At 41.5% G+C, this 13,778-nt stretch overlaps 1 protein-coding gene across 1 annotated transcript in view; it reads right to left on the reverse strand.

Annotated features, from left to right (window-relative positions):
• The window catches only part of LOC133009208 (unconventional myosin-IXAa-like), a 107,823-nt gene that overhangs the window by 65,987 nt on the left and 28,058 nt on the right, over positions 1 to 13,778 (reverse strand). Inside the window, exons 2-5 of the mRNA XM_061076639.1 lie at positions 5,854 to 5,948; positions 5,697 to 5,759; positions 1,898 to 1,997; positions 8 to 61 (exon numbers count right to left, since the gene is read on the reverse strand). Of these exons, the coding sequence (XP_060932622.1) occupies positions 8 to 61; positions 1,898 to 1,997; positions 5,697 to 5,759; positions 5,854 to 5,948 (312 nt within the window). The remainder of the gene's footprint in view (positions 1 to 7; positions 62 to 1,897; positions 1,998 to 5,696; positions 5,760 to 5,853; positions 5,949 to 13,778) is intronic.

Genomic DNA, 13,778 nt, shown 5'->3' on the forward strand with positions numbered 1-13,778 from the left:
TACTGACCAGCTCGCTGTCATAGTAATTGTCCCAGTGGAGTTTGTGCGATTTCTTTGTCATCTGGAAGCAAGGCAGAGCGGGTTAAAGGAGGCAGTGATTATACACAAGAACACGCACATGTTCAAGTGACTGAGAAACATCACACACGCTGGTAAAACGCGAGGAAAACAAGCGCCAATACTCACACACGCAAACACACACAAACATCTACGCTCTTTTTTCACCCCTTGCTACACTAAGCGAGCGAGGAGAATTAACGTAAACAGAAAAGTTCAAAGTGCAAATCAATGAGACAAAACTCACTGTTGTGCGTGATGAAGCCAAACTGAGCTGCTTTCCCCTTGTCCTTAGATATAATGTTATTGTAAAAATATTGATCATAGTTGATTTAAGGATTAAAACGTTTACTACAACACAGAGTTATTGTTCTAATTTCCAGCACAGACACAGCGACAGACTAACACACAGACAAAACAAAATCCATCTTTGTGATGGAGAAGATCTAAATTTGGATTATCATTTTGACACCATTTGTGAAAGGAACACAAGCCAGTGAGAGAGAGAGAGTGTGTGCATGTGTGTCTTTGTTTGTCAGGAACTCAAATACACAAACACACACACACACTCGACAAAAACACGCGACCATCAGCGCCCTCTGCGCGAGAAGAAGCTGGTGCCAGATTAACTCCTGAGTCTTGCTGTTGCCATGGAAACAGAGCTGCATAGTAACAGGCAGTCGACAGAGAAGGAGGCGGGGGTTTGTTGTGGGGATTAAGGAACGCCGGAGAAAAAAACGGTTACTTTTTTGGGGAAACCAAAACAGATGAACAAAGAACAATTTCTTTTTCTTCTCGTTTTTGTGGCATCCCTCGTGTGCTGGCGTAGCCAACTGGGAATATGAATCCTGCAACACATCTGCTGCTGACTGCAAGAGATACATGGGGGCTTTGGGCATGTACACAACATGTAAACACACCCAGCCACACACAGATGAGACACATACAGATGAAGGGCTGGAGTTATTTGAGCTGATGCAATCAACACTTCACAGTGTGCTGGGAAGTGCTCCACTTATTATTAGTGAATAAATAAGATCCGTCAGACAGAGAAGGATGAGGGGAAACAGAGAAACTGTCCATCATCATCTTCAGAGTCTCCATCTCTCTATAAGGCGTCCTGGCTTTTCAAAAAACAATTCATCATTTTCTTAAGAAAAGAAAATGGTTGTTATTCTGGACCTCAATGCATCACAAATTAAGGCCTTGTCTACACTACTGCAGATATTAGTTTGAACTGATATATTCCCCTCCGGCCAGACGAGGACAGAAAACTACTAAAAATACTTAAACAAGCATGCCAGGGCCAGTATTTGGTTATAAACTCAACGATCAACGATTCGTCAAATACCATAGAAGAACATTGCGAGCATGCTCAGTGAGCTTATTCTCCTTTGGCAGTCGATCTTCAAAACAAATAGTAGCTAGTAATCTGTTTCTTTTTTTGTACTGGTCACAATATCATCTTGAAGATGAAACACCTTTGACTGAGGGTGAGTTTCTCTCCACTTGTTTTTATGTACAAAATAAAATAAACAGCAAACAATACAAAAAAGGTTTGATGTGTCAACTAAAGCACAACGTGAAACACAGGAAACACATTTAATGAATAAATCGAAACCAAAAAAACTCAATTAAAATATGTGCTACACATGAATGGACACAAAGTTAACGATTCTCATCTTAATAACACAATTGCTGTTTGAGAAACCGATTGACATCATCGGTCTGGTTTCACAATAGAGAAAAAAATATCTAGATTTGGAATTTGCATTGAAATATTAATTAATTGACCACATTGTGTGTGTGTGTGTGTGTGTGTGTGTCTGTGTGCGCGGACCTGGTTGAGGTAGTGGTATTCCTCAGGTTTAAGCAGGTGAAAAGACTTCCTCTCATCTTCACTGGCTCCGGCCAACAGGTAGTAGAACACATGGTAGTTCCTTCAGACAAACACAAACAACAAAGTTAGAGGTGATGATTCCACACCATAAAAACACGTTTCCTGCGTTGACTTCTTATATTTCCTAAATTGTCTCAGAGGTGAACTGAGGACAGCAGTGTTCAGAGACAACGTCAGAGGAGGTTAACTACCTTCTGCTGGAAGGTTTGAGGTAGAGTATCTTAAAGTTGAAATCTCTCTACCTGCACCCTCTTTTCAAACCAAAGCTGCATCATGTAACTAATAAGTCCCACCTCTGACCCGGCAGGCTCACCTTTCAGGTCAGACAAACAGCAGTGTGGTGTGTGGGCTGGAGCTGAGGGCCTCTGATTCGTCCTGACAATAGGCTCGGGCTTTGGCCGACGCACTGAGATGTTATTCTATTACAGCTGGAAACCAGCTTCACTTCTCTGCACAGGGACACTTAGTGCTTGATGGAGGGCTGGAAAGTTAGAAAGACCAGGGAGCATATTGAACAGTACCAGAGTGTAACTGATATGCTGGTGTGGAGATGTGTGTTTTAACTAAAACGTGTATACTGTACTTAGGAGATGTAGTAGTAGAGATGCTTTAATATTAATAGGACACTAAAGAACCTGTTTCTTAATATTGATACAAACATTTTTTTTTTTTACATAAAACTTAAAAAAACATAAATATGGATGCCTCAGATTATTTCTTTTAAAGAATTGTTATTATATATATATAACAACTTTAGTTTGAACAGTAGACTTTGTGCATAACGGTTCGATGAGGTGATGAAAGCGTTGATTTGGTGCCAAAAATTGCATGAAGAATAATAACAGGAACAAAATCATTATCTCTATAGGTATGTATTAGTTGTTTTACTCCTTTTATTATTCAAGAGTGTGGTCTTCCAGTCTGAGACCAGGACTTATTGATTTCACTTAAAAATGCTGTAATGCACAAGTGTGTCAAGATTCACCAACCAATAGAAAACCAGACAAAGAGGAACTGTCCCATCCTCTTTGTCTGTGTGTTAGCTTTACCTCTTCAATCGTCCTGTAGGTGAGGTTACTTTCACTTGGTTCATAGTATATACAATAAATGTCATTTTATGCCAAAAGTATATAACATACACTGAAGCCATGGAGGGCATAAGTGAATGAAGCCAGTTAAATTACTGCTGGTAAGGCACTCTTGAAGAAGGAAAGCTATCACATCTCAACATGACATCAATAAGTTCTGCCCTGAACCTGAAAGACTACTGTTGAGTAAAGAGAAACCTGTTAGTTAGCTCAGAGAGCAGAATTAGCTTTTGGCTGCAGGGATGTGGTCAAAGCTGCAGCTTATATGAAAGATGTCGAGACTATGGCACCCACGCTGCAGGAATAAGCCCCAGTTTTACCAGTTTAAATTGATACAGTGTGTTCACGGCGGCTCGATGTATATTGCCAACGCTCGTCAGGCTGTGTTTGACATGTGTTTGGAATTTCAGTTTGGCAGTGTGTGACAGCTGATAAAGAAGCAGATGGCTCTGGATGGAAAATGTGTCATGTTGTTATGTTCATACATTTCCAGAGGAAAAAAAATTCATACAGGCATATGAGTCTGTAATATTAATACTGATTAAGTTCTGCAGTGACAGTTTTTCAGGAGTGTAGCTCTTCCTGTTTACACTGCAGTCATCTAATATGAGCTTTTGAATAATTGTAAAGATCTGGGACATATTCAGTACTTGGTAGCCTGTAATTTGGGGAAGAGGCATAAAAGAGGGAACCAGTGAACTTACGTCGTCCAGCCAGCGGACAGTTGGACATTGTGTTTTTAATGGTAACGTTAACATGAAGGAGGATTTGTGCTTTTACTTTGTGCTGTTGGTTGATGTTTGTTTTAATACTCACTTTCCATTTCTTTCTACTTGTAAAGTGGGCTGTGTTAGCAATGCTGCTTTCGCCCTGGACTCTGGATCATATTAGCTAACCATAACTAGTGGGTTTCTTCATTTATTAATTATAAAAAAGAATAATAAAAAGAATAATAATAATACTTATAATAACAAGAATCAATTTTTTTAACATTGCGAGATTAGGTGTTATTTTCACAGATTTCTCTGAGAGCAATGCATGGCTCTTGATGAAATCAGACAAATTTAGGGGTCTGATATTTATGAGTGTTTATAATCTGGTGCAGATCCACATAAAAATCCAGATACAGCATCCAACCTCACATTGTTTAAGAAAGTGAGAAAAAAAATTCTCGATCTGTGCCCTGATCAAGATCCACACCAAACTGTAATGCTGTTTTCTTTGGGTCATGCCCCACCCCTCAACAAAACTTTATGGAAATTGGATTAGTAGTTTTTATGTGTTATCCTGCTAACAAACAAACAGTCGAAAACAGGACCTTCCTGGCAGAGGTAAATATGTTTGAATCCTGATGAAAGGCTATCGGTATGTGTGAACAGGTGGAGTAGATCCAAATTAAAATCCTGATCTAGTGGATTTAATGTAGGACTTTTGGGCCTGGGCGAAGGTTTGCACTCTACTAAATGCTACGCTAGTTTTCTAGTGGACTATTTTCATGGAATGAAAGTCCCATTATCCGACATTCTCTACTGTTCCATCAAAGTGTGGAGTAATAAACCCTGACAGCAACCATGGAAAGCTCAGGTCTTCCCCTCACTTCTATTTATGTTTCCTTGACTGGGGTCATACAGAGGCAACCTGTCACCAAACAGGCTTAAAGATTTAGGATAGTTTATAGTATATCATCAGCCACCTCCCCCTCCCACCATCTCACTGTTCCAGGTCTGAGCCGACTGGGAGGTCCAGTCTTGAGTTTCTACCCTATCAATATGGCCGCCAGGGCCTGTCATCAGGATGAAATGGAAACCTGAGGCCAATCAGGGTGAGAGGGATAAGATGACCAGTGGAGGGGTTTACATTGTTTTTTCTTCCCTAACAAAGATATTTTCTGTACTGTTTTTTCTTTACTGTGAGCTGGTGGAGAAACAAAAAAGGTGTTTGTATTGTCTGAGAAAAGAAAGATGATTTTAAAAATGTGTGTGCAGGTGAAGACTCCTTCATGTGGAGAGGTGGCTCAAATGTAGCTTGTTTATATACTGTGTTAAAGTGTGGAGAACAGAGTTGCTGTTAACATTAAATAAAAAACATAGCCAATCTCTTTATTGCATTTCTCACAATGTGTATGTCTTCTTCTGTTCCAGGAGATTCCTGATTATCAATAAAGCTATTTATTAAAATATAATCAAGTCCAGTTTCCATAAATGACCAAACACAGACTGATGGCTTAGGAAAGGGCAGAAGGTTATTTCTGATGGGCACCTGATATATCTTCATGTTGCAGAGGAAGTGAAGGCTGTTTCAGGATTGAGTTTCTTCGATAGAAAACCTTGACACCGGAGATATGGATTTGACATCTTATCTTTGAAACTAATGGGAATATGGATGTCAGTGTTTCCAATTTCAGATGGAGAATATTTATGGCATCATCACATCAGCCAGGGTTACTTAGAGTTTATTATTTTTTATTTCTTAGAGAATTTTTATTGAAAAGGTAATTTCATGAGGTAGCAGACTTTTTTAGGTGTCAGGTTGATACACGTCCAAACACATCCCAATTTGGATCCTCTTAAGATTAACACATGTAAAAAAGCAGGCAGACACTGCAAATTAATGGTCGACTATGTACTAGAGTCACTGTTGTCACCACTCACCTCTCATTGTGCTCCTGGTACACAAGGCGTGATTTCTCCAGCAGGTACTTCTCCACATAGGCTCTGAAAAACACCACGCACAGTTAGAAAAAGCTCCGCTCCCGATTAGGTTAACGCATTTCTGTACATGTGAATCATAAGCATATATGTTTCTCACCCCCTGACAGTGCCACTTTCCTGGTAGTTGACCTGGATGAACTTTCCGAAGCGGCTGGAGTTGTTGTTGTGGGCCGTCTTGGCGTTCCCAAAGGCCTGAGGAGGAAAGAATGGAAAGAGTCAACTCTGGGTCAACGTGTCAGCATAGACACAGGTGATGATTGGCAGGTACAGCAGCTTGACACTGAACTAAGACTCAAGGTGAAAATGTCTGTAGCACTGATACGTGCATGGAAAGTTCACATACCATTCTCTAACACTATAGCTGCTTTCAGACATGGACTGAACGCTGCATATTGCCCTGAACTGATCAAAAGGGACGGTATGTGAGAACACAACTGTCGAGGAAAAGCTCCAGAGGAATGAATTTAAAAGAATACAAATATATCACGATGAAAAGGAAGTGTCATACACATTGAAGACCTGGAAAAAAGTTATCAACTTGAAAAAACAAAATTGGAGAGTTTGTGGTGATGAGAGGCAATGTTGGTGTCAATGTGCTGTACACAAAAACATGATCTCCTCAGTGGAATTTCTAAATTATCTTCTGACTCCTGAGTCCTGCATGCTTCACTGAGACGCCACCTCTGGCCTAAACGCTCCTGAGATTTTCCTGTTATAATTGCGTGTGACTCTGAGGATCTCCTCATTCTTCATATGTGAATTGACAATTGGGTGCAGAGTTTGTATGAAAACAGCTTTAAATGATTTTCCCAAATAGGACAATCAACAAGCAGTATCTCTGGCACACATTTTAGTCTACAGGGTTTTAAAATACTGAACATGTGCGGGCAAATTTAATGATGGGAACTGAACTCTGGACCAAATTGAAAAAATGTGTTGGGAGAAGAAGGAAAAGTTCCCAATCTCACACAGACACACACCATGCACTACACTGCCAAATTCCTATGACGGCAAACACTGCAGAGCTAAAAGCAGTCACAGCTCTCACACACACACACACACACACACACACACACACACACACACACACACACACACACACACACACACACACACACACACACACACACACACACACACACACACACACACACACACACACACACACACACACACACACACACACACACACACACACGGAGTCAATCATTAGAGGCCCCTGGAGGACTCATTCAACCTCTTATTAGGAGTCTGATAGGCTCCATTGGAGAGGAGAGGAGAGGAGAGGAGAGGAGAGGAGAGGAGAGGAGAGGAGAGGAGAGGAGAGGAGAGGAGAGGAGAGGAGAGGAGAGGAGAGGAGAGGAGAGGAGAGGAGAGGAGAGGAGAGGAGAGGAGAGGAGAGGAGAGGAGAAGCAAACCTTTGAGGAACTAAGATGCTGCAAGAGAAAGAAAATAGAGAGAGGAAAGTCATTGAAGACTAGATGGAGGATCATCTAGGACAGAGTAGATGATGAAAGGAAAGAGTAAAGCAATGATGAGAAAACAAGACAAAAGATGAGAGGAAAGGAAAAAGGAATTCCACATGAGATTAGGAAGAGGGGGATGATTGGAGAAGAAGAAGAAGAAGAAGAAGAAGAAGAAGAAGAAGAAGAAGAAGAAGAAGAAGAAGAAGAAGAAGAAGAAGAAGAAGAAGAAGAAGAAGAAGAAGAAGAAGAAGAAGAAGAAGAAGAAGAAGAAGAAGAAGAAGAAGAAGGGAAAATGCAAAGAGGCGTAAAGAGGGAAAGACGAGAAATGTGAGACATTAGAGAGGCAGAGAAAAAATATTTTTATAATTCAGCAGTTACAGTTCACAGAAGCAGGCGTGAAGTTTAAAGCTGATGCAGTCAGTATCTGGGAGTTATGATAAATGACTAATAAACAGCAGAGAGAAGGAGAAACGAAGGAGGGAGAGAGGGAGGGAGAGAATGAAGTGGGTGTCAGGTAATTGATTGCGGCTGCTGGGTAAAAACTACAGCTCTGGAATAACACGCTTAATAAAAGCAAGAACCTGCTCCTGAACGAAGCTTTGATGATTCATTCAAAAACATCCTCCCACTACCAACACGGCCAACCTGACACTAATTCATCAGGCCCATCAGCAAACAGGCTGAGGACAGAAAAGAGAGGGAGGAGAGGTTGATCTTTCTCTTTTTCTGGGTCTTTCCTTTGCCCATTTTCCATCCCTTCATCATCTCATTCTTCAAATCCATCCATCTCTCTTTCCTCTCCTCCACATCCTTATTGGGGGGGTTTTGAAAATAAAGGCGGAGACACATAAGTCAACCACAGAGAGAGAACGAGAGGACTAACTGTGAAGTTCTCCTTCAACTCCTTCCATCCAAAATGTAAATTGAAACTGCTATTCACATGATAATGACAGAGCTGTCATCCTCAATCCTCAATTCTGGATAAATGCAGGATAGGCCATTCAGTGGGACCATATTTCCACTTTGGCTTTTTGGAGGAAAATCCACTTCCTGAAATGGTTGAACTCATCAAAATGAGTCAGACTAATGGAAACTGTCAATGACAATCAAACCACTGCTGGTGGCACACACAGAGAATAGGTGTGTGTGTGTGTGTGTGTGTGTGTGTGTGTGTGTGTGTGTGTGTGTGTGTGTGTGTGTGTGTGTGTGTGTGTGTACACACCCCATAGTGTTTAAGCTGATGATCTATGCACTTCTGAATGCATGTGTGCCATATGTGCATATCAGCATGCGTGTGTGGTCCAGGTATTACTCATGTTGTTGGGTACTTCATCTGTGTTTATTTAATAATCTGTTACATATTATAAGGTTATCTTAAAGTAATGGTGATGTTACAGTTAGGTTTAGGTTAAGGGTTACAATGTGGATAAGGTCTATGTTAGAATAGCCAAGGTTACGTTTCAAGATACTTCACCCAAGATCTGTTATTAATCCCAAACACATGCAAATGGGGGAAATTTGTCCTCTGCTTTTGACACATCTGGGCCTCAAAACAGAGAAGGGTATATTTATGTTCAAGTGAAACAGGGTAGGGCGGAGTCAACAAAACTTTAAAATCTAATGGTTTATATTTCCTATTTTATACTGTAAGACAGTAATTTTTCTAAGCAGGAATGCAACCATTCAATTACTATCATTGAAACACTCTTGAAACAAAGCAAACTTAGATGGAGGTAACATATCGGTTTAACACATTTGCAGTTCCCACAGACTTCAAGGACTACATTCTCATTGGAATTTGAAATCTTACATGACTCAATACAAACTGAATTAACCCCAGCCCTCGGTGCATAGCCTGTTGTGCCATATGGAGTCCAGAAATCACAAGCCTGAGTCTGATAAAAACAGCTCACTACTGCAATCCATTTACACAAATCAAAGAAACAGCGCTTAACCAGCCATATGTTAGATTTTATGCTGAATGATATGTGATGACCCTGAGGCTTTATCATGCTGTGCCCATGTGTGTGTGTGTCCTTATGTCCAAATGGCAGCATAGGCCTGATACTGACAGTATGCTAATTTATGCTTATGCACTATGTTAGCCCCCGTGGGCTCTTCCACGCTGTCACATTACGTTAGCCAGTTATTTCCTCTGCCGCTGTACAAAACCCCAGCTCCTCAGAGGAAGCAAACAGTGGTGCTGCTATTTTAGAAGAGGATTTAGCATGTTAAGTGTTGAGGCGACAGGTAGATCGAAGCCAGGCCGTTAGTTAGCATGTCAAGACATTACTAAAGGCAGGGGCTAAAATCAGCTCCAACACTAATGCCCATAACCTGGTGCTCTCTTCCTCACTCTCACTTTCCTCCACTTTCTCCCCAGTACAGCTGCAGCATTTCCCTAAACACACTCAGAAACTGTCAGTTGACCTAGTTTATAAAAAACAAGTGTAGCCGTGCCAAAACGACTGCTTGGCTCTCTTCCATTAGCTCATTTTTTTGTTTCATGGGCTGCTGAGTGGTTAAAATTATTGATGGTGGCTGCAGAGCGCTGATAGCCAGCTGATGGACACGGCTTGTTTCAGGAGTTTTTTATTTTTTTTTATTATATTTTTGCTTGCCTGAATATCCAGGTCAGAGGAAGCTGACATTATGTGGGGGACCTGGGTAACAGCTTAGGTGTTTTTCACACCTGAAAGTCCAAGCCAAGGTTCATGTCTATGTCACATTGTATACATTTGATCGGGTTAGTTTGAGTTTCACATTGTAATAAATTGAGCTCATGAAATAACCTACGTGTGCTGCTGATTGGTTTGTAGAAGGGTGTGCGTCTGACATCTGTGTGTTGTCAATTTGCCAATCACTGAAATAGCATTATAGTATTATCACCATCAAAATGAATGTCCTTGTCAAACATTATATGATTGGAGGCAAGCACTACAGGGAATCCTTTGAATCACTTCTTTTTCATTTTGTTATAGTTTTTAAGATAAAATAATAAGGGTTTTAAACCCCTTTCAAAGACATCCTCCACAGCTGGACAGCTTATCAGCAGTGAACTCTGGGGGTGGCTCCTTTCAGGCCTCTGGGTCATTATTAATGCAGACGTATGTTCCTTAGTGTTTCTCTGCCCGACAAGCATTTTATGAAAATGCAGAAACACTCAGTGACAGAGGGCTGCAGGGGCAGACATTTGAATAAATACCCCTCTAACTTAGCTTTCTGTCCTCTAACTTCATCACAATTACAACAGGTAGATCTTAAAAAACGGCTCAGAATCGATGCACTACAAATAGAAATATCATTATTATTCAACAAATTATTTGTCCTTCTCAAAATCTGCGGCCTACATTAGCCATACTGCAACTTGATTACCAACAAATTGTTATGTGAGTGGTGGTTGATGTAGTTACAGTGATCTGGTAAATTCATTTCTGTCTGCCTGCACACCGGCAGATTCTTTTTAAGCCCCAAATGACAGTGACTCATGTGACATCACTAGAGGTCTTTTCAAGATACATCATTTCAACTTCTTCACACAGTCACACTCTAGACATTTAACTATGCTTTGTATGGTGCGCCATGGCCCACAAGGAATAGAAAACGTTTCCACCACAGTGTGGCCTCAATCAGAGTCAGTGAACGCTGCATGACCTGTTCTCTAGGTCCAACACGTTAATATTTCGGAACGTTAATACCACGGAATAGTTTTTCAACCAAATGTCATCTGAATGGCCCTCATAGCTTTCAGGACTGGCATTTTACATGTACGGTGTGAGCAGTCAGGCTGTGGCTGACAATCAGATCGTACAGTGTGAGCACATAAATCATGAACTTCGGTCTACATCGCAGACGATTTACTTGTACAGTATCAGTTGGAATTCAACAGCCTTTTTTTAAATGGTCCAGTGTATGCTTAGTTTAAGGTGAATTGATGACAGCTCTCTCAAGACTTGTTCTTTCTACATAAGTGAGATGCTCTGTGCAACTGAGACCTATTTTTTTATGTCTTACTGTTCCCTGATTCTTGGTTGACATCACTGGTGCCTGAACTCCACTCTAGGCAGTAGCGTATATAATTACGCAAAACCAGCAAGTTGTTGGGGACCAACAGATTGATGTCCTGATGAGGAAGTCATCATTACAGTTTGTACAGCATGTACACTACATATACAAATCACATGGCTGATATACTCTCACAGGGCTGTACAGTGTGACATACACATAGCACAAACATTTTACGAATTCACAGCTGCATCACCTGTTGGGTGTGTGTGTTTATGTGAGTGCACTGTGATCTGAGGGTTTGTGTACTTGCTAGAGTGTGAGGTGATTTGATGATATATTTTACCTAATAGTTTAGTCTGCCTGGTGAGTAACAAAAAATGTGCCAGTCTGTGGAGAGAACATACATCAAACACCAAATCGCACATCTGATTCTGGTCAATCCTTTTTCTTTCTCAGCGTGTTGAGCTAGCTAGCACGGACAGAGAAGTTAAAAACTTTTATTACTGATCTATGATGAAAGAAAATAAAGAGATATGTTCATATCATAAATCAAACATGCAACATGGAGCCATTGTGTGTTGATCTCGGACTCACAATCACAGGGACAAATGATGTTGACCTAAAAAAACGGCAGGGAATGCCTAAAAATCTATGTGGGTGAAGAGATGTCAGGGCCATTTGTATTGTACCATTGGGTCCAACTCATCACCTCTGTCTGTCTATGTTTTATTCACGTTTCTCGTTGCATGTGGAGCAGCAGAACTGCCTTAAAAACAGTCTCTCAGAATGATTTCATGCTGTGTGGATTCTCCCTCGGGGTCATCGGAGTCTGTTTTTAGACCAAGAGATGTGTCTGGCTTTACTACTTCCATGTTCACAGAGGCGCTCGCAGCTCACCAAGATGACATCACATTGCATTCCTTCGCTAACAGATGCAGCATAGCCTCACATGGCAAGCTGTGAAAACAGAGCGGACTGTGGGTGTGTTTGTGTGGCTTCAACACCAGCTCTTTGCCTGGTCCTTGGCCAGGCTCGAAAACACAAACTCGCAGGAGAGCAGGTGGTTGTGAAGAGCGCTGTCCTTCACAGCAGCAGGTTTTAACATTCATAAAATATGAGACATGCCAACATCCTCTGTGTATGTGTGTATGTGTGTGTGTGTGTGTGTGTGTGTGTGTGTTTGTGTGTGTGTGTGTGTTTGTGTTTGTGTTTGTGTTTATGTATTCACGTCAGGTACCCTACCTCCTTAATCCCTTAGAGACACACTCAATAATGAACTGGTAAACTACTATCACATGTAGGTGGACATTCACAAGCTCCATCCACACAACCGTTGTCTTACAAAATATCTCTGAACACGAAAACTACAAACACTCAAACACTCAAACAAGCATGCCAGCCAGGCGCCAATAAAGTCTACATATTTGATCAATCAAATATCAGAGAAGAAGGCTGTGGTCCAAGTACTATGGGGTCAGGCAGATGCCTGTGAATGCCGATAAGCTGGTGCAGTCACGCTTAATTTGACTGCAAACCTGTGACAGTGCTGACCAAATGGAGAGAAACCTGTATGTAGCCGCCGTTGTTTTTTTGTTTCTGGCAGATGGTCATCACACAAAGCGACAGTGGGGATGCATGAAATAGAATAAAATGTTACGTCATCATTCCCATTACTCTCTGTTTTACTTTTACCACACAGAAACAGGAGGTTTTGAAAATCTGCACTTCAAAAGGTGTTTGTAAATATCTAACTTTTTGTCTCATGTCGTGTGGAGAAGATCAGTTGATTTGAGAAATGCACATGTGAAAGTGAGTGTAAGCTCTAAAAAGGACTCTACATAATGTGGAGACAGCTAATGAGGTCAAGTCGGTCAGAATGTCCTTTCTTTGCATCACATCTATTTATCTTTCTCTCTGTGCATCCCTGTAACATCTCACTCCCCGGACTATGGGTTTTCGCTCAGTTCCTTTCCTTCAGACACACAGGATGAGCTCCCCTTTCTAGGAAAAGAGGACGGAAGGGAGGGGGAAGGAGGTGAGAACAGAGGAGGATGAGTGCAGTTACGTAATCCTAACAGGTCACACACTGGAGGGGCCTCCTAGTAACAGCAGGCGCAGAAAGGTTGGGATGTGTTTGGTTGACAGAGGAATTTTTAAGCCTCTGGTGCAAACCAACAGGCTGTATAGCAACGAGCTACAAACTGGCATCCTGCACGGTGTCCGGCATTGTGTCCGAGTAGTGCAAGGCGTTGTGGACAGCTCTACAGCCAGACTACCTACCCTGTCCCTCAACCAGCCAGTGGACAGCGATAGCAGCAGACTTTTAGCGGCTCTGGAACTTCCCAAACTGCGTTGGCAGCCTCGATGGGAAGCATGTCAGCATCAGGGCACCACCTCATGCTGGGAGTGACTTCTTTATTATAAAGGTGCTCTCTCCATTGTCCTGATGTACATGAGATGCCAGGTATCGCATGTTGCCCTGTCCCCTTTAATTCATGTGTTAACTAGTGTTTTGTGTGTTGTTCATTGTGTTTTTGGTTACATGTAA

Source organism: Limanda limanda, chromosome 8 (genome assembly GCF_963576545.1).
Source record: "Limanda limanda chromosome 8, fLimLim1.1, whole genome shotgun sequence".
Classification (NCBI taxonomy): Eukaryota; Metazoa; Chordata; class Actinopteri; order Pleuronectiformes; family Pleuronectidae; genus Limanda; species Limanda limanda.